Consider the following 22,842-nt stretch of genomic DNA (forward strand, 5'->3'; position numbering starts at 1 on the left):
AGGCCTCCCTTTTATCACCTAAGTTAAAGGACCCCAAGGACATATGTGGAAATAACTGCAATTACCTGTGGTGTTACATTTCCATTTATCTAAAGACAGGATGGCTCGAGCAGGGGCCAGAAATGCAAAAGCACTGGCCTGAAACAGGGGTAACCTAAAAGAAACGAGACCAAAACCATGATCACGGCATCAGGAACTACCGAGGTAGTTCACTATTTGATAGCTTAACAGTCTTTTCCATAGACAAACAGCACATGAGTAAATGCAGGCACACCTGGAAGAAAGAACCCCGGTCTGCAAAGATCGCCTCAGCCAGGCAGCCAGGGCCTCTGGCTTCTCCATCCTCCCCTCTGCTGCTCTTCCCCAGACAGCCTCGCGGCAGGCCCTGGGGAGCCCTGGACTCAGCACCAGCACCCCAAGACGAGCCCTGCCATCGCCACCTTTCCCCTTGGGGGCGGGGTGTTTTGCATTTGGGAGTCTCTCTTTCTGCTGAGCTTGTGAGCTCCTCATTAAACATCAGTGTAAATCTTCTATTTCACCACCCTTCTCCTCCCTTTCAAATTATCGAATAGCATAGAAAAACATTTATCTTCCTGTTGTTCCATATTATAGTCAAAGACTGCCCTAAATCAGAGGTAAGCATCAAAATCATGTTAGGGTTCTACATCTATTGAGGAAAAGAAAAGCTGTAAGTTACAAACCAACAGTAAATATAATATTCTGCTTAATCATGAAAAGACTCAAATATTCTAAACCTTATTTTTAAAGGACCCAGAAAACGTGCAGACTCTCTGTAAAATCTCCTGCCCTCATCCTCCAACTAAATGCAGATACTCAGATTCCATCATTCAACTGTATTTTAGATACGTCACATTAACTTTATGAACACTTGAGCTACTCAAATTCAAAAGATGTTGCTACAGCTGTATTGCTAAGGTGGCTTTATGGGCTCTATGAGACCCTGACCGCTACTGTTAACATATTTCAGGGTAAAATGAAAAACTGGCTCCTGTTTGCAGGGCTGGGAACTCCCAGACGTCCGGATCCTTCTTAAATACCACGAAGCAGCCTGTGTGAGTGCCCTGGCCGGGGGGGGGGGGGGGGGAACCCAGCATCCCGCCCTGGGCTGACAGCAGGTCCCGCCCTGACTGAAACAGGAACTGGACTGGGAAGCAGAGTGGCTCTGGCTGGAGGACAAGCATCTGCTTTACAAGTGCAGTCGACACACACCATTCTGAGCCAGAGGAGGGTCAAGATTCTCGTTCTCTGGCCATTTTAATCATGCAATGGAATCAACTAAGAGCAGGCAGGGTCCAGAAATTCAAGACACAGAGGCAGGCTGCACGGTACAGCCCCGATGCACTGCTGGCAGCCAGTCGCATGGGCATCCCCTCCACCAACCATCCCAGAGCACAGTACCGTCAAAAGTGGAAGTGGTGCCGAAACCGGCTTGGCTCAGTGGATAGAGCGTTGGCCTGCGGACTGAGGGGTCCCAGGTTCGATTCCGGTCAAGGGCATGTACCTGGGTTGCGGGCATATCCCCAGTAGGAGATGTGCAGGAGGCAGCTGATCGATGTTTCTCTCTCATCGATGTTTCTAACTTTCTATCTCTCTCCCTTCCTCTCTGTAAAAAAAATCAATAAAATATATTTAAAAAAAAAAAAAAAAAGTGGAAGTGGCCCTCGAAGGGGTGGCTCAGTTGGTTGGGTGCCGTCCTGTGCACCGGAAGATGGCGGGTTCAGTTCCCAGTCAGGGCACATGTCTGGGGTGTGGGCTCGATCCCCAGTGAGGGTCATGCAGGAGGCAGCTGATCGATGTTCTGCTCTCACAATGATCTCTCTCTCTCAAAAATCAATAAAAAGTCATAAAAAAAAAATGGAAGTGAAGTCACCTCACGTGGGAATGTAGTATATCAAAAGAGGGAAAAAAAACTGCTTGATTTAGACAAATTCCTTAAGCACAATTTTTCAGAAATGTACAGAAAAGGTAAAGGGAGGTCAGCATCGAGTTAGAAATGGATGCCATCTCAAATGGTCTAAGCGGCACCTGTTTTGTTGTCGTTCCTGATTTCAAGCGATGCATCTTAGGACCAGGTACCATGGGTTGCACTTAGAGAGCTTGTCCTTGGGAACCACTGCAATCAGCACTGGCTCTGGGTTCTCCTTCTGGGGCATGACCTATACTCGACCTCAGTCTGCACTTGACCGAGGCACCTTTCTGAGCAAGCATTTTATGGCATCACCCCGACCAGAAGCCCTAAGAGCACTGCAGCAAACAAACCAGCTCACTCACTTGCAAACAACCAGGACCCTGGGTTCCTCCAAAAGTGGGTGATAATTCCCGCAAGTGCTGCCCCGGACACAGTTTCCCGAGGACGGGAAAAGGCTGCACGTGGCGGCTTTCTGCCCACATTTGGCCACACACACTGTCTGCCACAGCAGTGCCGTCTGAAAGAAGCAGCAGTCGGCACCCCAGCAGGTACGTGTGGTCTCCGTAACGGGCAGCATAACTCAGCGGCTTGGCTGAATTACTCGCAGGGAAGTTGCTACAAGGGCATGTGGCTGCACCAAACAAGAGGCACTTCCCCAGTTAACGGTCAACCCTCGGCTCTCCTCTCTGCATCTCACTCACACCAGCATCTGACCCTCCCCAGGTAGCCAAGACTGCCATTTTATTTTGTACTGACGACTGGGAAGGAAAGCAATGAATCCCTGCCCTACTTCACACCAGGGGTTGGCAAACGGGCCCATGAGCCAAATCTGGCAAATTACCTGTTTTTATGAGTCAAGTTTTATGGGACACAGCCACCCTCATCTATTTCCGAGGTGTTGACAGCTGCTTTCGAGCTTCGATGGGAGAGTCGGGCAGTCACAACAGAGACGATACGGGCCTGAAATATTTACTGCTTGTCCCTTGACAGAAAAAGCTGGCTGACTTTGTTTACAGGAAAATATATTTTAAATATGTGAAGAGGTGGTGGATTTTTTCAGACTTAAGTTTTTAAAGTTGATAGTGTCACTAGATGTAAGAAAAATTCTGAGCAGATAGGCACCTTTGTCATGATACATCCCCACAGTGGGCTTTACCCCAGGACAGCAAAAGAACATACCCAGCCCGACAACCAGCGTGGCTCCTATGAATCGGGAGGTCACAGTTCAATTCCTGGTCAGGGCACATGGCCAGTTTGCAGTCTCGATCCCAGTGTGGGGCATGAAAGAGGCAGCCAATCAATGATTCTCTCTCGTCATTGATCACTGATGTTTCTATCTCCCTCTCCCTCACTCTCCTCCTCTCTCCTTTCCTCTCTGAATAAATTAAAAAAAAAAAAAAAAAAAGAAACCCTGCTGGAGGTATTCCCATTTCCCCCTTGGTACCCAGGTGACCTCAAAACATCCTCTGGCCTCACATCTCACCAGCCCCTTCACACACCTGCGCTCCAAGCAAATTGGTCCAGGTTCTTGCCTCTGAGCTTTTGCTCATCCCTTCTCTTTGTCATCATTTCTAATATTCAATTTTTATTCATCATTCAAGGCACAAATACCACCTCCTCTAGGAAATATTCCAAGATCTTCCTGGGATTTGTGATGTGTTCTTCGTCAGGACTCTCCGGCCGTGATTTCTATAAGTCACCCACCCCCCAGGTCAGAAAGCTGGTTTCTGATTCCCCAGGGGTCTCTGGTTAAAATTGGATATTTTGGGCCCTAGCTGACATGGCTCAGTGGTTAGAGCATTGGCCCTCAGACCAAGGGGTCACAGGTTCGATTCCTGGTCAAGAGCATATGCCTCAGTTGCACGTTCCTCTCGCTCAGGTCAGGGCACATGTGAGAGGCAACCAATAGATGTGTCTCTAATCTCACATCATTATTTCTCTCTCTCTCTCTCTCTCTCTCCCCTCGCCCCTCTTCTACTCTCTCTAAAAATCAATGAAAAAATATCCTCGGGTGAGGGTTTAAAAAAGACAAAGAGTATATTTCTGATCTTACCATTTGCAACAACACGAATGTACCTAGAGGGTATTATGCTAAGTGAAATAAGTCAAAGACAAATACCTTTATGATTTCACTTAAATGTGGAATCTAAAAAACAAAATAAAACAGAAACAAGCTCATAGAGAACAACTGATGGTTAACAGATGGAAGGGGGATTGGGGGGCTGGGTGAAAAGGGTGAAGGGATTAAGAAGTACACACTGGTAGTTACAAAACAGTCAAGGGGATGTCAAGTACAGCATAGGGAATAGAGCCAGTGATACTATAATAACTGGGTATTACACTTATTGAAGGGATCACTCATAAGTTACATGTCTAATAACTATGCCATACACCCAAAACTAATATAATATTGACTGTCAAGTGTAATTTAAAATTTTTTTAAATTTTAAAATGGAAATTTCTAAATTCCACTTAGTCCTGGTTAACAGGAGTCACATGTGGGGTCCTCGCATCTGAATTTTGAACAATGACTTCTGGGGGTGGCTGAGGCACAAAAAAACAGACAACCCCTATGCCGAATGAAAGGATTTATTCTGGTCACTTGATAACCATTTCTTGGGTGTCTGCTTAACACATTATAAGCAGGTACGATGATAGAAAAAACTATCCTTAGGCCATTGAGGAGTTTCTGTTGTGTGAACGAGACACTAATTGTGGCCACACGTGAAGAGTGGTGGGTGACAAGGCGATGCATGGTGCTGTGGGAGTCTGCAAAAGAATCACTTAGCATAAGGATGAGAAGCACGCCATCACATGTGCAAGGGGTTGAGTAGTCCAGGCAGAGAGAAGAGCAAGTGTAAATCAAGAGCTACAAACAGACCTGAATCCTGGAGAACTGCAGAGACCTTACTTTGGGGAAAGCAGGGATTGGAGTGGCGACGGTCAGAGGGGGGCGGCGGGCAAACGCCTGGCTTTCCTCTTGCAGGCCAGGGGAACACTACTGGAGGGCCCTGCTCTGAAAAGTCCACTTTGGGAGAACTGGGAAAGCTCATCCTTAACCCCAAAGCTGTTCTCTGAAGGCATTCCGACAGGGTGAGGCCTGGCATCATTTGCGGTCTCACTCATCCTATGGTGTTGGCTCAGGTGAGCTGCCAGCCCCCAGCCCAGGGTAGCTCTCTGCTTGCAGCTGGGCCTCTGTCCACTCCCCTCACAGCACTGAAGCGATCTGTTCAGACAAGCTCCCTACATGCTGATTTCACCCTGTGGGCTGAAGTCGCCCTGACAGCGGGAACTGGGACTGTTTCAGCCATCACTGTATCCCCAGCACCAAGTTTCGCTTAATAAATAATAAACTGAAGGTGCTATTTACAAATATTATTGTCTGAAAGGAATTTTATTAGAGTAAAAATAAGAGGCTAAGTCTTTCCGCATGTTGATTTTAACTGCAAATTTGAGAGAGGACTTTTAGATGAAAAGCACTGGACACAGAGAGTAGAGAGTAAAATGTGCATCAATTTTCAAGAGAAAAGCAGGTAACTATCCCAGTCCCCAAAGACTGCAATTATAAAACAATCTCTAAGAAACATAAAGGGGTTTGGCTTTGAGGAGCTATAGTTTTATTTCTGAATCTGCCCTTAGGAGTGTGTGTCCTAAGTGCCTATAAAGAAAAGCAAAACACAACTTGTCCCCCCAAAAAAACCTTCTCTCAATTGATAACACTGCCCTGTTGTTAACTGTACATATACACCCATCAGTCAGCGGAACCGCTGGAGAGTAGCTTGCAGATGTGGTGCATTCCACCCACATACTTTAGCAGGTATCACCCAAGAATGAGTGTATTCTCCTCCATCAGCGCCTCCCTCCCATTACACCCAAGAAATGTGAAACTAAGTTAATAATGTAATCTAATATCCAGACCATAAGTTTCTGCTTATAAAAGTGCTCACGTCTGCCCCACTCCCCCAATCTCATCAGAGCCCCTATACTGTGTGTGGTTATCCAATGTCGTGCTTAGAGCCAGGCTAAACCATTTTGGCCAGGAGACTGCTGGGGTGCGGCGCCCTCCTCATTGCCTCACGTCAGGAGGCCTGAGGCCTGTCGTCAGGTGTCCCCACCAGGTGCAATGCTTGGTTAGGGTAGTGACTGCTGGCACTCTCCATTTCTAAAAGTACCTTTTCCCTTCTGCAATTAATAAATTTGTAGAGTGATTCTTAGTCTGTGAAATTATTATATCCCCACTAGCTTATTAACAGTCTTACATAGTGGGCCTAAAAATTATGAGTTTCCAATTTTATCATTCCATCCATATTTATTAGTGTCCTTTTGTAAAAAAAAAAAAAAAAAAAAAAAAAACACTTTCCTTTTTGTCCAATTTTATCTCCCTCTTTTTTACACCATCACTACAGATAAATGGGTTCCCTTTTTATATTCGGTTCTATAATTCACTTCCATGACTGTTCTTTTCAATAATTAAATTGTCCTGAACTTGCCCAAAGCAGCCTGTTCAAGCAGGTTCCCTTTCCCCACACCTCTCCCTCACTTTTTGAGCTGTTCCTTGCTTTCTGGCATTAGATGTTCCAGGTTCAACTTGTACTTTCCTCAGCCCTGGCGTCAAGCACTTCTCCAAGGAGTCCAGGTTCACTTTGGCAGAAAATGCTATTTAGAACCCAAGATCTGAGCACGAGGTGGCTCGCTGTTACTGGGTACCCTATTTTTTTTAACTGGTATCATTTAGTGAACAGAGATACAATATTTTTAAATCAAAATGACCCTTCCACTTCAACACAACTGAAAGATTACCTTCTTCTCATATACATCTCTCCTCCTACACTGAGCATCCTGACTTCCAATGTTCTTACTGATGTGTTCTATGCTATACCATCACAGGACAGTTCCAGAATTATACCTACGTTACTAACAACAACACCACTGAGTATAAAATTTCTTTTCTCTTGTCCTTAGAAAAAATATCCTATTCAAGGTATGCAAAGTACTGTTCTAAAGTCTGTGAATTAATTCTTTTCTTCTATGTGGTTAGCAATTTGACATATAGTTACGTTTATTTCTGTTCATTTTCAATTTTAGGGTTTGCTTTGCTTCATCCTTTTGGATTTTATGTTTTGAGTATGCTGAACATTTACACAGTTTAAAAATCAAACCATATGAAGAGTTACACTAAGAGGTCTCACTCCCATCCCTAGCCGCTCCAACCCATTCTTACTGTAGTTAACCATTTTCATCTGTTCCTCACTTCTCCTTGGTATTTCTTCTTTCTTACCAAACATACATACACATAACTTTTTTGCAACTTGCTTTTTCAATATATCCTGAAACAGGTCAGAGAGGCCTTCGCCATTCTTTCTCAGGGCTGCACAGGACCCTGCTGTGTGCTGACCCATAGCAGCCAATCTCTTGTAGATGGACCTTTAGGCTGTTAACTATTTTGCCATTACAAATTACACAGCAAGAAATAACTTTCGGTGTATTATTTTGCAAATGTGGGCATGTATCTTCAGGATAAATTTCTAGAAGTGGGGTTATTGGATCAAATGGTAAATGCATATGCAGTCTAGACTGTACAATTCCTCTCCACAAGGGCTGCCCTATTTTCGCTCCTGACAGCCATGTGTAAGAAACCCTACACTCCCATAGCCTTGGCGAAAGAGCGGCTGGTCGGGGTTTTCATTTTTTGTCTGGCAAAGGGGAAATGGTATCTTAGGGTGGCTTTCATTTATGTTTCTCTTATCCGTCAGTTTGATGAGGATCCTTTCACCGGGTGAAGAAAGGCCACGGCATAATGGTTTTTGTGAACTGTCTGTTCCTGTCTTTTTGCTCTCTTCTATATGATTTTTGCTATTTTTTAACACTGATTTTTAAAAGTTCTTTCTATAGTGGAGACAGTAGAGCATCTCTGTGATATGATACAAATACTTTCTCCAATTTGTCATTTTGTCTGTTTACGGTGTATTTTTACAAAGTTTAAAAACATGTTCTTATATTCAGTGTCATCAAATTTACCATCCTTGTATGGTTCCTAGAGTTTGAGTTTAAAAGTTTAAAAGCCCACTTTTAGATTAAAAAGGGAAATCACTCTGATTTCATTCTACTACTCAGTTTTCATGATTCTTGCATTTTATTGCTAATTCATTTTGAGTTGATTAAAAAAACTCAAATAAAAGCAAGTGTAACCATTATCTTCAAGTTCACGTTATTCTGGTTTTATAGATAAACACTGAAAACTGCATGAACTCTTCTGGTCAGCACTGTCAATCAGAGAGGATCCTGAAGAGCCTCGGTGGGGAGGAAGCAGCTGACTGGCGCCCGTCTCACGCCCCCCGCCCCCCCCCCCCCCCCCCCCAGCTCATAGCAGCAGGCTTGGCTCAGACAGTGCGCAGGAACCCAGAGGGCTAGTTGGGTGTGATTTTGATAACCTCCTTTTCAAACATGACCGTATCACCTATTTCAGGTCAAGGGCTAGTAGCCTAAACTACTTTCATTACTTAAAGATCTAAGGAGTCACAGGGAGGCAGGCACCAGAGAAGTCCTTGGGGTGTGGCAGTGTTCTGTTGGGTGGGTTATATGACTGTATACGCGAGTAAAACCTTATATAACTGTACATATAAAAAAGGTTCAGTGTTACTGTATGCCAATTACCCCTCAATAGTTTTGATTTAAATTATGTCTATAAAGTAAGTGTCTTGCCTGGCTGGCATGGCTCAGTGGCTGAATGTCAACCTATGAACCAGGAGGTCAAAGTTCAATTCTCAGTCAGGACACATGCCCAGGTTGTGCGCTCAATCCCCAGTGTGGGGCAAGCAGGAGGCAGCCGATCAATGATTTTCTCTCATCATTGATGTTCCTATCTCTCTCTCCCTCTCCTTTCCTCTCTGAAATCAATAAAAATACATATATTTTTTAAAAAGGAATGGGAGGAGGATGACATCACATTCCTTAAGTACTAGAGTGATGTTAAATAGTTAACAAAAACCACAATATTGGAAAAAGACAAAAGCTTCCCTTTGGTATTTGGTGAGCAGCTCTGTCCTCTAGGCCTGTGAAACGCTGCCCTAATCCTGCACAGCGTTTGCGACGACAGTCACCTGGCTGAAAGGATGGCTAAGAGGGAGGGGGAGTGGGCCATGAGGAGAAGGAGGAGCCATTCAGAGCATGTGAGAATGTGCAGGGCAAGGAGGATGTGACAATTAAAAAAAAGGCTGGAGAACTAGATTCATTCACCCCATATACCCTCAGAGGACACAGTCAGTCTCCTAGTCCCCAGGAGCATCAGAAATATGAACAGAGAAGCAGTGTGTTAGGAGAAGGGGGAAGACCACCAAGAAGGATCGAGTCGAAGGAGCAAAGCTGATGGCAGTGGCCATGGAGCACGATGCCCAACCGCCCCTAAGCTCATCACAGACGCTGCTGGCAGCTGCCCCAGCCCCAAGCTCACTGCAACCCCTCTCCCCGCCTGCACCTGTCTGCCTCCTCCCCTTCCAGAGGCCCCTCAAATAATAAGCGCCCGCAGGCGAGTGTGGACAGGTGCCCAGGATTAACCAGAAGGAGGCCCTTAGCGGTCAGGCGGCTTGCCCACAGTCACATGAAAAAGGTGGAACGAGAGCGATGTCTCCGCCAGCCCCGCAGCCGTCAGGGGGTGCGGGAAAGCTCCCTCCTCCACGGTCATTAGCATCAGGTTCTCACGGGGCCCATTTCATTAATATACAGGGTGAGGCAAAAGTAGGTTTACAGTTGTTCATATGCAAAATATAGTTATTAATAATAATACAAGAATAAATGGCTTCACATACTCACAACTGTAAACCTACTTGTAGTAAATGGACAGTAACAGTAATTTTTTTTAATTTGGTGGGGGAGAGCCCAATGTAAAGTCACCTATATAGTAATTTTTGCAAAATTTTCACCCTGAATCAACCATGCCTCTAGCCCCACCTCCCAGTTTAGAACAAATAAGGGGGGAGGAGGGGAGGTTGTGGAACAAATCAAATACCACCATAAGGACACAGACAAATTCAGACCACAGAACACTTGACAGACAACTGGCCTAGGCTCTTTAAAAGGGGGTGATATGGAGGGAAAAAATGGGGACTGTTTATTATTGAGGCCAGAGAGATGCAACAAACAAATGCACCACATGAACTTGACTGGATCCTGGTTCAGGGAAGTGGAAGGACTAGACCTAAAAGACATTTAGGGACAACTTGGGAAGTTAAATGTGGCTGCATATTGGATGATATGGCAGAATGGCTGTTGTAAGTGGTTATTACAAAGGAGACCCTCATTCCCAGGAGATATTTAGGGTGAACTGGCATGCTGTCTGCAACTTTACTTTTAAGCAGTTCAAAAAAGTACATATGCACCCCACACAAAGTGCATATATAGAGAGTGTGGAGGAACCCCAGTCTCCCCACCTCAATCTAAGCGCTGCACCCCTCGATTCTCCCAAGTCTTATCAATAATAGTTCAAAGCCCTGGACTTGAGACCTTGAAGTATCCTGGAGTAGTCCCCGTACCTAGTGACACACAACATATATAGGCCCCCAGACCCAAGGAGATGGAAGTGGGGGACGCTGCCTTCTCAGGGCAGATGACAACACCGGCTACCACAACAAGGAGAGCCTACAGTCTTTCCTTTTGCTGGAGAGCTCAGTGAGGCCTCCAAGAGGTGCCTGAAGCAAAAGGCTGGAGGTGACCCCCTAACACAGAGCCTGCCACACCTCAGGGAAGTCAGTGTGGCAGGCAAGGGGCAGGTGCCGAAGGATCTCTTTCACCCCCAGCTCTGCACTGACACCCAGGGGGTGGGGGGTGGGAATGATGCACCGAGACGGCTGCAAGCTGGCTCGCACCCATGCCCTGATCTCTCAGGATTTTAAAGGCTTTGTACTAATTCCTGGAACAAGTCCAAGTTGTGGCTGGGATTGACATCACAATCAAACAGAACCAGAGATGTTGAAACCTCACTCAAGGAAACCTCACTCAGGGAAAACCTAGTTGAAAGCAAAGTGCAGGTCAAGGTCAAAGGGAGGAGGAGGAAAAGGTGGGAGCAGGAGAAGGTGAAAGAAGCAGGCATGGCACAGACCGCCCGCCCGCTGCAAGCAGAAGCTCTGGGAAGCAGGAAAGCCACAGAAGTCCCACCCCTGGGCCCGGGACCTGTGCCAGAGGAGATGTGCAGTGAAGGAAGGAGGCTCTGCAGCCCACACTGCCCCAGACATATTTTTTGTGGCCTCAGCCCAGCCCGTGGGAAACAGCCTCCAAAGGAGTGATGTGACATCTCACAGCTGCAGTCAGCGCGCATGCTCAGGCTTGCAGAGGCGCGCGTCTGTGTCCCCTTCACTGCCTCCCCACAAATTCTGAGTTTTTTATGGGATGAAGCAGATGTCTGAGAACAGCGGGCCCCTCTTCCCCGGGGTACCCGTGTGAAATGAGGAAGAGCGATGGCCTGCCACTGCCCACAGTTCGGGAGGCTTACACTTTCTTCCTCTGAGCTAGACCTGCAGCAGTCTTAGCTTCCTCAAAATAAAGGGCCCCCTCCTCACAAGCACAGACCATGGTTGGTCTCTAGGTCCCAGGCACCGGCGGCATCCAGTGCAATGGAGATATCCAGTACTCGTGAGGTGGTCGGCAAAGAGCAAAGAAGCATACAGGACACACACACAATACTATAAACCAGAAATGTCAGAAAATCCATCTTAGAAATCATGAAAGCTGAACATGAAAAACTTTTTCTCTTGCTGCTCTAAGCCTAAGTGCTGAACTGCCTCCCAGCACCACCACCCGCACCCCCCCCAAAAAAACCACCAACAACCATAAAACAAACATATGCACAGGCCATCTGCAATCCATGGCCGACACAGGGAATAGACTCCACTCTTGGCTAGTCAGCGGTTCCCTCCTGTACGGTCCCCCCAGCCTTCCCCACCTAACAAACCTTGGCCCCAATTGCTTTCTCTGTTTATTTGATCCTGTTGTGACCAGGAAGTAAAATACACAAGACTGTTAAAATGATCATTCACAGCCTATGATAAGTGTCTGCGTTAGCATTTAGCAAAACTGAAAGGCTTTTCATGTTATTCGTGCATAACTCCCCAAACATATTTCAGGAAGTTTATAATCCATGAAAGCACAATAAGTCCATTAAAATAATGGCCAATGTCATCCACAGAACACCTTAGGAAGAGCCTCCTCTCGTTTTCTCAAAAGGAAACCAAGCTGGAGAACTCACCTGCCCAGGCCCCTCTAACCTCTCATGCTTGCTTGTTCCACTCCCCCGCGTATGAAGGAGAAGAAATCATCATTTGCCACACTTTGTAAACTCGTGGTTTATACGGGGAACTGTAGGTTCTGACTGCCCATGGGATTACAGTTTATCATTAAAATATCCAACAACTTGATGTAACCGGCACTGGCAACGCGGCTGACCATGCTAACCTTGGCCTGAGTTGGACACCGTGCATATTATACCACAATATCGATATCTTCATCCCTTCTTCCTATCAACCAACAATTCTCAACTACAGGCACTGCCCAAATTTACAGACAGTTTCTGCTATAAGCTCCTTGATGAATCAGCTGTTTAGAGAGAAAAATAAAAATAAAAATTTCCCCAGAGAACCAGTGCCCTATGTACAAAGTAAGGCTCCCGAGTCAGCCAACAAAAGCTTTTTAGTCCACTCTGGACTTGGAATACAGAACCTTAAATGCATGTCAAAAGAATGAAAGCTGTTGCCAGCCAAATTTAACTACCTGGATTTGTTTTCTCCTGCTTCCTGGTACTGACAAAATGAACCAAGTCCTCCCTGGAATGCCCAGAACACACCTCCTTCCTCTAGGTCAGTGGTCGGCAAACTCATTAGTCAACAGAGCCAAATATCAACAGTACAACGATTGAAATTTCTTTGGAGAGCCAAATTTTTTTTTTTTTTGAGAGCCAAATTTTTTAAACTTAAACTATATAGGTAGGTACATTGCTATTAACTTAATTAGGGTACTCCTAAGCTGGCCTTTCCTAAAAACGTCCTCAATCTGATTGAGGTACGTTCGCTGAGGTCGACCCCTTCCAACTCTCCCATCCACACTCGTCTTGTGTACTTGTTTCGTCTATCTCCTTTCGTTCATCCTCTCTGTATGTCCAAACCATCTCAACATACCTTTCTCAATCCTCGACACTACATCTTCTTTCACTCCACAACACTCCCTAAAATTAATTTAATAAACTTTACTTAAAGTTTTAAGTCAACTTCGCACTGTACATGCGCACCCACACGTGGTATTTTGTGGAAGAGCCGCATGTGGCTCACAAGCCGCGGTTTGCCGACCACTGCTCTAGGTCAATGGCACCCTGACCTTCCTCTCAGCGTCCCCTAAGGAGACCTTCCCTTCTGAGGTAAGGGATTTGCTCAGCACGGTGGCCACAGGTAGTCAGTCCTGCAGGGGCTGGGGTTTTGAGAACTCCAAGAGCTGGCCAGCCCCACAGCCTTCAGACCACATGGCTCCCTCCCATCAGCAGACCTGCAAGGAAACGGCCACTTCCCTTCCCAGGCGCTGCCTGTGCCACCACCTGGAACACCCTAACACTGCTCCTGGGTCTCCCATACGCTCAAGGTCCCTGTGGATTCTGACTGACTGGAATACAGTCCATGACTCCCAGGCTGCCGTGGTACTATCGCCCTCGCTTTCCCCCAGAAGGCAAGGCAAAGCCCTTCCCCAGAGTCTCTCTCATTGAGCAAGAGACAGAACCAGAACTCAGAAGCTTACTCCCTACCCTTCCCAAGAAGAGTCTGTCCCTGCAGGCTCCACCCCGTGAGCAGAGCCTCTGGGTAGAGGGAGAGGCTGCAGTGTGAAGAGAGCAGAAGAGGGGTCAGGAGAGAACAGCAAGCCCGCAGGAGGCGGCAGGAGAGAGGGGCTCTCCTCCTGTCCTCAGCCAGCTCCTCGCCCATTTAAGCTGGGAGCAGGGAAGCAAAGGTGAACAATCCGAGCCCTGGCATCAAGGAAGGGAGCACAATCCAACAGGAAAAGACACAAAAACAAAAAAGGACACAGTGGAAGAAGAGCCACATTAGAAGAATGAACACAAGATGCATGTGTGGGAATTGAGAACAAAGGAGGCTTCGAGGAGGCGGGATGCTTCAGCGAGGAGAGGAGCAAGCCAGACTGGATGAGCAGGGTGCATGGGGTGCTGGGGCACACAAGCACAGCAGGGTGAAATAGCAGGTGGCTCAGGGAGGTCACCCCAGGGAGAGCCAGAGAAGGGGAGAGCAGGGATCAGAGGCATGGCTGGAAAGGCAGGGGACAGACAGAGAGCCATGGAGAAGCTTCAAAAGTGGGCACATCCTGGTTTTAAACAGGGAGTGGGGCTGCAGCCTGGCAGCTCCGAGGAAGATGCCAATGTTGGGAAGAGGGCTCGGGGGGGCTGGTGCACAGAGTGGGGCAAGGAGAGTGGCCCTGGGGGCATGGAAACCAACTGGGAACCTAGCCCCACTCTGTGCACCAGCCCAGGTCTGACTAAAGGAACGTGGCAGGACGGGCACTGGAGAGCTTGCCCTGCAGCTGGAGGGATGGAAGGAGCTGAGAGCATCAGACTTTCCAGTGTGCACAGCCAGGCGGGGGGGGGTGCCATCCACCAAGAGAAGGAACACGGTGCAGGGTGGGCGGGGGCAGGGCTCACTACAACACCCACCCGCCAGTCAGTCCTTCTAAGCTGCCTAGGTAAACGGTGTTGTTCGATGCCTTCCTTACAGGGGCTTCGGGATCCCATTTAGTACTCCAGTCTCACCTGCACCCAAACGTCGTCTGCAACAGAGTTGTGATTCCCACACAGAAGAAAATGGTCCCAATGAGCTGGCTGGTGGCCCACTGGTCGTACCCCACACACATGGCGTCGGCCAGCAGAAAGGGCACCGCGATGGTGCCGCTGAAGCAAGTCAGATAGTGCTGTGGGTGACAGGGAGACAGAGGAAAGAGTGAACCCTTCCCCGTTATTTTCTGATTTCATCCTAACTCACCCCTCCAATGTTTTGTTTTGTTTTGTTTTGTTTTTAAAAAAAGGAACTCTTTGGTTTGCTTAGGTACACACAAGTATCATATACCAAATCATATTTCTTTTTCAGTATTTCTCCTTTCCATTACATTTCCATTATACTTGTATCATTACTTATTATTCACATGAGTCCAGGTCAGCATAAAGGAAACACTTAATGCAATCATATTTTATTGATATTTTACTCCTGCAATTCTTACTGGAATTACCTGCTTTTTTTCAAATGCTTTTCAGTATCAATTGCTAAAACCATACATCTTTCTCCTCTGATTTGTGCACATTAATTATTTTGCGTGCAACCATTCTTGAAACAAACTCTAGGAGTCTTGCTATATCTTTCTTCTGCAGTTTGACTTGCCAATATTTTATGTAGAATTCTATGTCTGTACTCTTGAAATAATGGGTCTGGGGGTTAAAGCTTCCTTACACAGGGTGTTTCCCACCCTTTTCTATGGTGGCATTGTCTCATAACAATCAGGGAAGAGTTAAGGTCACACAGGAGCTGAAGAATGCTCCACAAAGAGCCAGCTCACTTTCCTTTGGGGGCCCCACCTCCACTCCCAGTAGGATATTCCTAGCAGCCATGCTCACTTCCCTTCCTCCCAGGGGCCTGCTTGTTCAGTGCCTGCTTCTGTTCGGCAAACCCAATTTTATTCCCAAGAGTTCCCCATCTCTGCTCCTGTTTGCCAAAATGTGTTGCTTGCAGCCCATAAAGCCCAAACTTCTTAACACTAATAGGTGTTTCATGCAGGAAACAGAACATTCCCATCCAGGACTTCTCAGGGATGCTCACAAGCTTAAGAACATTGTGCATCGTCAAGAAGGGCATGATGCATGCAGGGTTCCCAATCCCATTTGACCAGGGAACACTTCTAGAAACACCTAGAATATAAACATTTTAAAAAGCAAGTCTCCTCACTCTGTTTCAGGATGTTCAACCCAAGGAAAATTATCCCCACGACCACTCAGCTCCTTGGGTCGTGACTTCTCCTTTATTAGACACCTTTCAGGTCAGGTAACCAAGTGCTGTGATACCTAAAGGGGGTCAGGAGGGCTGGAAACCCAGACCAAAGCATCAGCTGTCAGGGCAGGTACAGCCTCACCTCCAAGTGCATAAACCTGTCTGGGCAATGAGACTGAGTTTCTCTCCATCTGAAATACCCCAGGTTAAACTGTCATTCAAACTTAAAAAAAAAATGAAGAATGGAAAGTCAGACCTGAGAACAGAGTCTGGCTATGCTGAAAGCTATCCATTGTCTACACAAGTGGTCGGCAAACTCATTAGTCAATAGAGCCAAATATCAACAGTACAACGACTGAAATTTCTTCGGAGAGCCAAATTTTTTAAACTTAAACTATATAGGTAGGTGCATTGTTATTAACTTAATTAGGGTACTCCTAAGGCTTAGGAAGAGCCACACTCAAGGGCCAAAGAGCCGCACGTGGCTCGTGAGCCGCAGTTTGCCGACCACTGGTCTACATTATCAGAAAAATGCAAACAAGGAACCCAGAAGGCTGATGGACCTTGAGCTTTGGCAATGGCTAAAGCTATGCACCATTGTTCTGTCAAGACAATGGTAGCTCAAGAAATTTCCTGACCTAATAGTCTCAAAGTAAATCTTTACTAATATTTACTGACCTTTAAGATAATCTGTCTGCGGCTGGGATTGCTGCCTAAGGGCAATATATGTGTATCTAAAATTGAATACAAGGCTGGCAGGGCCTGGGCACCAGTGAAGCCTTTCCACTAATGAATGGCTCACTGCCCGGCCCCCCATGATATCCAAATTCATATTTCTTGTTTAGTCTCGTCATTTGTGCGCAGCCCTTCTCTAGGTCCTGAACCCTAGCCGTGCAGGTCAGGCTTTCACGCGGCTAAAACAACCAAGGCAAACCCAGGCCATGGGTGTGAATCCTAGAGAAGAGCTTCCTGTCTTGTCCCCTTTCTCTAGGGCGCCACTTCACTCCGCTAAGTGGGAAGAGGGTGCTGAGATGAGGGAAAGCACCGAAAACATAGGAGCCCAGCCCTGTTCCACTCCCTCCCCTGGCAGCGTCCCTGCTCTGCTCCCACTGGAAGCCACAGCAGACAAAGCAGCTGCTTCTCTGGCAAAGTTTGCCTTTCTTTAAAGAGACCGAAACATGCTGTTTACAATCTGGCCAACATGGCATTTTTCAGAGTCACCCATGTTTCAGGGCAGAACTGACTGTGACTGTGAGTTGGTTAACTAAGCCAGGAATGAGAAATGAAAACTAGTTCTTTTCTCTTCTCTTCTACTTTTCTCTCCCTCTGTTCTTCCTTTTTTCTATATCTCTACAATTTTCTGTCCTTCCTTCCATGTCATTTCCTTTGCTTATTCCCTGAGTGTTTTCCTTCCTTCATTCTCTGTTTAATCTCCTCCTCCTGTTCATTTCTTCCTTTCACCATTATGAAACTGATGTTGACAATTTCCATTCATCATTCTTAAGAGAGTAATCTATACTAATAAAAGGGTAATATGCTTATTAGACCGGGTCGATGGGACATCTTCCAGACGTCCGACTTCCTTCCGGACAAAGCCATGGTGGTGGGGGGTCAAGGCAGAGGCAGTTAGGGGCAATCAGGCTGGCAGGGGAGCAAGCAGTTAGGGGTGATCAGACTGGCAGGGGAGAGCAATTAGGAGCAATCAGGCCTGCAGGGGAGGGCAGTTGGGGGTGATCAGGCAGCAGAGGAGGGCAGTTGGGGGCGATCAGACCAGCAGAAGAGCAGTTAGGGGGTGATCAGCCGGCAGGCAGAGGCGGTTAGGGGCAATCAGGCAGGCAGGCAGGCAGGCGGTTAGGAGCCAGCAGTCCCAGATCATAGGAGGAATATCGACTGCTGGTTTAGGCCCAATCCTTGTGGCAGTCGGACATCCCCCGAGGGGTCCCACATTGGATAGGGTGCAGGCCAAATTTCGTGCACCGGGCCTCTAGTCTATATATATAAAGCCAAATATGCTAAGTGGTCGACCACTCGACCAGTCGCTATGACGCACACTGACCACCAGGGGGCAGATGCTCCAACCGGTAGATTAGCTTGCTGCAGGGGTCTGGCCCATGGGGACTGGGTGATATGTTCGAACACACCCTGGAGCCCTCCCGCGGCCCCTCCCCAGCTGGCCAACCTCCTGCAATCGTGCCCCGGCTGGCTGGCCCCCATTGGCTGCAATTGGGACTGTGCCAGACAGTCCCGATCGCTGGCCAGGTCAAGGGACCCCACCCGTGCACGAATTCGTGCATTGGGCCTCTAGTTTATAATAAAGTCCTCAATAAATCAAAATCAACACTGAATTTAAAAAACATCCAGATAGAGAACTCAAGCATCTGCTGGTGGCTACATCCTAAAGGAACCATCTTACCTGCAGCCCCAGAAATATGCACAGGTACCAGGGAGGGACGTCTTCTATGGTGTAAATCATGTCCGATCTCTGGGGATCTAGACTGCCAGTGCTATCCAACGTCTCGGCCAGAGAGCTCTGTAAGCAAGAGGCAAAGGAGTTGTTTAATAAAAACAAGGACTGCCCTAGTCAGTTGGCTCAGCGGTATCTCTCTCACATGGATGTTTCTCTCTGCCTCTCCCCCTCCCTTCCACTCTCAATAACTAATTAAATAAATAAGTAAATAACTAAATAAATAAATGTAAGGAGTAACGTTAGCGCAGTTTAGTACAGGCCCACTACTAAAACACAATTTCATAAAGTGGCTGCCACTTCCCTGTAAAATTAAGCCTTGGCTACCTTTGACACAACGCTCAAACACACTGGCTCAGTGGGACACCCCATCTTCAGACTTTGGGGATTCAGTCTCCATGGCCATCTTCACATCCCCTAGGCAGCGGTTCTCAACCTGTGGGTCGCGACCCTTTCACAGGGGTCGCCTAAGACCATCAGAAAACACATATATAATTACATATTGTTTTTGTGATTAATCACTATGCTTTAATTATGTTCAATTTGTAACAATGAAATGGGGGGTCACCACAACATGAGGAACTGTATTAAAGGGCCGCGGCATTAGGAAGGTTGAGGACCACTAATCTAGAGCATTCAGCTTGCTCAGAGCTTCTCCCCAGGCTAGAGACCACCTGCGTGGAGATGATGCTCCCAGGATGGGACCAAAAAGTAATACCTGGACATGAGCAGTGGTGACCAGAATGAAGAAATAATATGAAATGCTAACCACTTCAAACAGAGAACATTAATCTGTTGCTCCCACCCTCCCCCATCCCTGCAAAGAGAATTTTTTGTACCTAAAAATAAAGTCCTACAACCGTGTACCAAAACACTGCTACTTAGACACAATGGTGAGTGAAAAGAATGAAATTCAGAAGTGTACAGATAAGTGACTCATATTTTACTTAAAATAACAGACCAAAAATGAATTTCTAGTTCAGGGGGCAATTTTCTTTTTCTTCTTCCCACCACTACTAAAGATTTTTTTTTCTAATGTTAAGTGTTGCATGCTTTTTGAGACAAAATCTTCACAAAGACCAGACACTTTAGGTTATAACCTCATTCAGCAAGTTTCAACTGGTGTGCCCCAAGAATTTTTAAAACGTGCAATATCTGACTATTAGGGGCACTGACCTCTTTTCCCTTAGATTGTCAAATAAAAAAAATAACAACAGCCAACACAACAAGAGCCATCCGGTGTGAATGAATCAATATTATACCTATTTTTTTGTCACACTTGCAAAATATATACTTTTTGGTATGGTGCTTTTAGTAGTTTATGTGTGCCATGAGATGAAAAAGTTTGAAAACCGCTGGTCTACGTCATAGTCTAGGCATTCCCAGTCAGTATCGACATCACTTCTTTTTCTTTCCAATTGAATTTATTGGGTGACATATATATCTAAAAGCCTAAGCAACCAAACAACCGAATGACCGGTCACTATGACATGTACTGACCACCAGGAGGCAGGCTCTCAATGCAGGAGCTGCCCCCTGGTGGTCAGTGTGCTCCCACAGCGGGAGCACCGCTCAGCAGGTGCCGGATGCCAGGCTCACGGCTGGGGAGCGCAGCTGCAGCTGCGGCTGCATGAGCCTCTCCCACCTCTGCTGCAGTGCTACCAAGAGGCAGCTGCGGCAGGTGCAGCAGGACCGGGATGAGCGGCAGCGGCGCAGTGCCTAGCTCGGGCTCCTCCCCGACCACCTGCGTTGTGCACTACTGCATCCCTCCGGGGATGTCAGATTGCCAGTTTAGGCCAATCCCTGAAAGCAATCAGGACAAAACTGGCAGTCCAACATCTCCCAAGGGGTCCCAGATTGGGAGAGGGTGCAAGCCAGGCTGAGGAACCCCACGAGTGCACAAATCCGTGCACTGGGCCTCTAGCTGGCTAATAAAATTATATAGGTTTCAGATATACAATTCTGTAATACATCATCTGTATATTGTATTGTGTGTTCATCATTCCAAATCAAGTCAGCATCACTTCTGAAGTCATCCAGCATCTGAGCCAAACAGAAAACTCAAAACTGCTCTGATTCCTGAAACCCAATGAACAATTTCTTGGAACCTGAGGTGTGCATTTTTTTTAAAAATCTTTTATAACCTAACAAACAGAGTGTCTACCAGGAGACAAAACATCCTGACCCTTGACCACATCTAACCCATAGAAAGATGGTGAGTCCATGTTTTATTACTCAATTTTCCATGCACAGGACAACAGGGACTTAGAGGACACATACCCTTGCACAAAAGAAGTGATGCAATTCAGGCTTACCTTCTGAAGCCTGAAGGTAAACCCGTGTAAGTCTATATTTGATCTAATCCAAATGTGACTTGAATATGACCTTCCCGAGAGAATTTTTTCTCCATTCAAAAAATGGATAGTGGGAGAGTTCATTGTTGAATGGGTAAAATGGGATATGCATGTCTTTTAAACATTTGTTGGTAGAGAGAGTATGCATGTGTGAGGAATTTGATACGTAGTGATATGCAGTGAAGAAGTAACTCAGCAGGTGTGGGATGTCCAAACCCTGCACGTCAGGAAAAGGTTTGGCCCTCTGGCACCTGGGAAGTGATACCTAAGCTCTTGGGACATCCTGCTTCTTAAGAATGTATTTGTTTACCTGAAGCCTTGGACTGCCCCAAATAGTTTATGCTAACGATGTGATGATCCATTGGGGGGGGGGGGGGGGGGGGGCGCGGCGCCTTGGGCCACGTGGTATCAGTTTGACCTCTGAAGGAGCTGGACATTAAGGTCAGCCACACCTACATGACTGCTCCCCAATAAAAGCCTGGACACCAGGACTCCAGTGAGCTTCCCAGGTTGGCACACTCCTTGAGAACTGCCACACATTGTTTCTGGGAAAATTAGGCAGTGCCCACCCGACTCCATGGGAAGAGGACAATTGAAAGCTTGAGCTGGTGTCTCCTGGATCCTTCCCTACGTGCCTTTTCCATGGATTTTAATCGGTATCCTCTCTCTGAAATAAGCTGTAACCAGGAGTGCAACCGCTTCTCTGAATTCAGCAAATCACTGAACCTGATTGGAGAACCCCCAACTCAGGTCTTGGGAATCATTACACTCAGTTGACCATTTTGCTAACGTGATGCAACTGTGGATATTGGATTTGTACAATTCAACACCATCACATTATCTACATCTCCAAGTGGGGAGTGTTGCTGCTCACAAAGCAATAAAGAGAGACATCTGAAAGTACAGTAACACTACAATGTCCCTTAGTACAACTAGTTTTAACTATTGTTTTAATGCACAGAAATGAAGAGACTATATCTGTCCTCTTTCAGGCCTGGCAGACTAAGATTAAGACATGTGTACATACAAACACACACACACACACACACACACACACACACACTCTCTCTCACACTCAATCTTTCTTAGTAATGAAGGTGCTTCTATAACACAGAAATGGAACTAATGTAAATGTCTACAAATAGTATTAAGATGACATTGAGTAGGGAACTGTGTGGTCAAGGGGATCAGTTAATTCTGTCACATAAACGCTGCTGCCCTCCTAGAAACAGGTGTGTGCTCGGTCATTAGAAGCTATGGTACCAGAGTCAGTATCACTGCGTTAACAATACAAATCACTTCAAAAACCTCAATAACAATAACTTTCAAGAGCAAGGTTTCTTTAAAAGATGACTGCATTAATAGTTAGTTACGTCATTTGGAAGACTTTTCTATCTTCTTCCATAGTCTGAAATAATCAGAGAGCAAGGAAATTACCTGTCCTTCAAAGATTAATGAACTCAGAACTCAGTTCTCTGGTTGGAGCCTTCTTAAGATCACTAATAACCTTTCCAATCTCTTCAATGGTTATTCAGCTAGTCCAGCACTTTGGGGGTCAATTACAGTCTCTTTTTCTCTAGGAAATCATTTCCTCCAGCAAACCCTTTCTGTAAGAGGCTATACAGTACATATTTTAGGTTTTGTGGATCATCAATGCTCTGTCACAACTGCTCGACTCTGCCACTGTCATGCAGAAGAGCCTTAGACAATACGTATCAAGTGAGTATGGCTGTATTCCAATGAAACTATCCAAACAGGTGTTGGGCAGATGTAGCTTGCATAGGCTATGGCTTGCCAACTCTGCTATAGAGTTTCAAACTGATTATCATGATGTCATAGTTAATATTCGCTTATACATTTTTCTTATATCTCCTTTCACATTGCTAATGTGTATTTGTGCTTTTTCATTATTTCCTTAATCAGGTCCATCAAAGATCAATTTCATCAGTTGTGTGTTTTTTTTTAAAGAGCCAGCTTTTGAGTGCCAGTTAAACATGCTAGATTGGCCACATGTGTCATTTCCTCTAACTCCTAAAAACACACAGAAGGGATAAATATGTCGCAAATCTACAAGAACAAAGA

At 46.3% G+C, this 22,842-nt stretch overlaps 1 protein-coding gene across 7 annotated transcripts in view; it reads right to left on the minus strand.

The window, feature by feature from the left end:
• SLC23A2 (solute carrier family 23 member 2) overlaps nt 1-22,842 on the minus strand; it is a 128,351-nt gene that overhangs the window by 32,224 nt on the left and 73,285 nt on the right. For 5 of the 7 annotated variants that reach the window (XM_036321636.1, XM_036321635.1, XM_036321638.1 and 2 more), the window contains 3 exons: nt 18,356-18,472; nt 14,718-14,875; nt 66-154 (listed from right to left, as the gene is read on the minus strand). In XM_036321636.1, coding sequence (XP_036177529.1) covers nt 66-154; nt 14,718-14,875; nt 18,356-18,472 — 364 coding nt within the window. Of the gene's footprint in view, nt 1-65; nt 155-2,292; nt 2,523-14,717; nt 14,876-15,900; nt 16,036-18,355; nt 18,475-22,842 lie in introns of those variants that run through there. The other 2 variants (XM_036321641.1, XM_036321640.1) reach the window with 2 other exon arrangements.

This window comes from Myotis myotis, unplaced genomic scaffold (assembly GCF_014108235.1).
Source record: "Myotis myotis isolate mMyoMyo1 unplaced genomic scaffold, mMyoMyo1.p scaffold_m19_p_9, whole genome shotgun sequence".
Lineage (NCBI taxonomy): Eukaryota > Metazoa > Chordata > Mammalia > Chiroptera > Vespertilionidae > Myotis > Myotis myotis.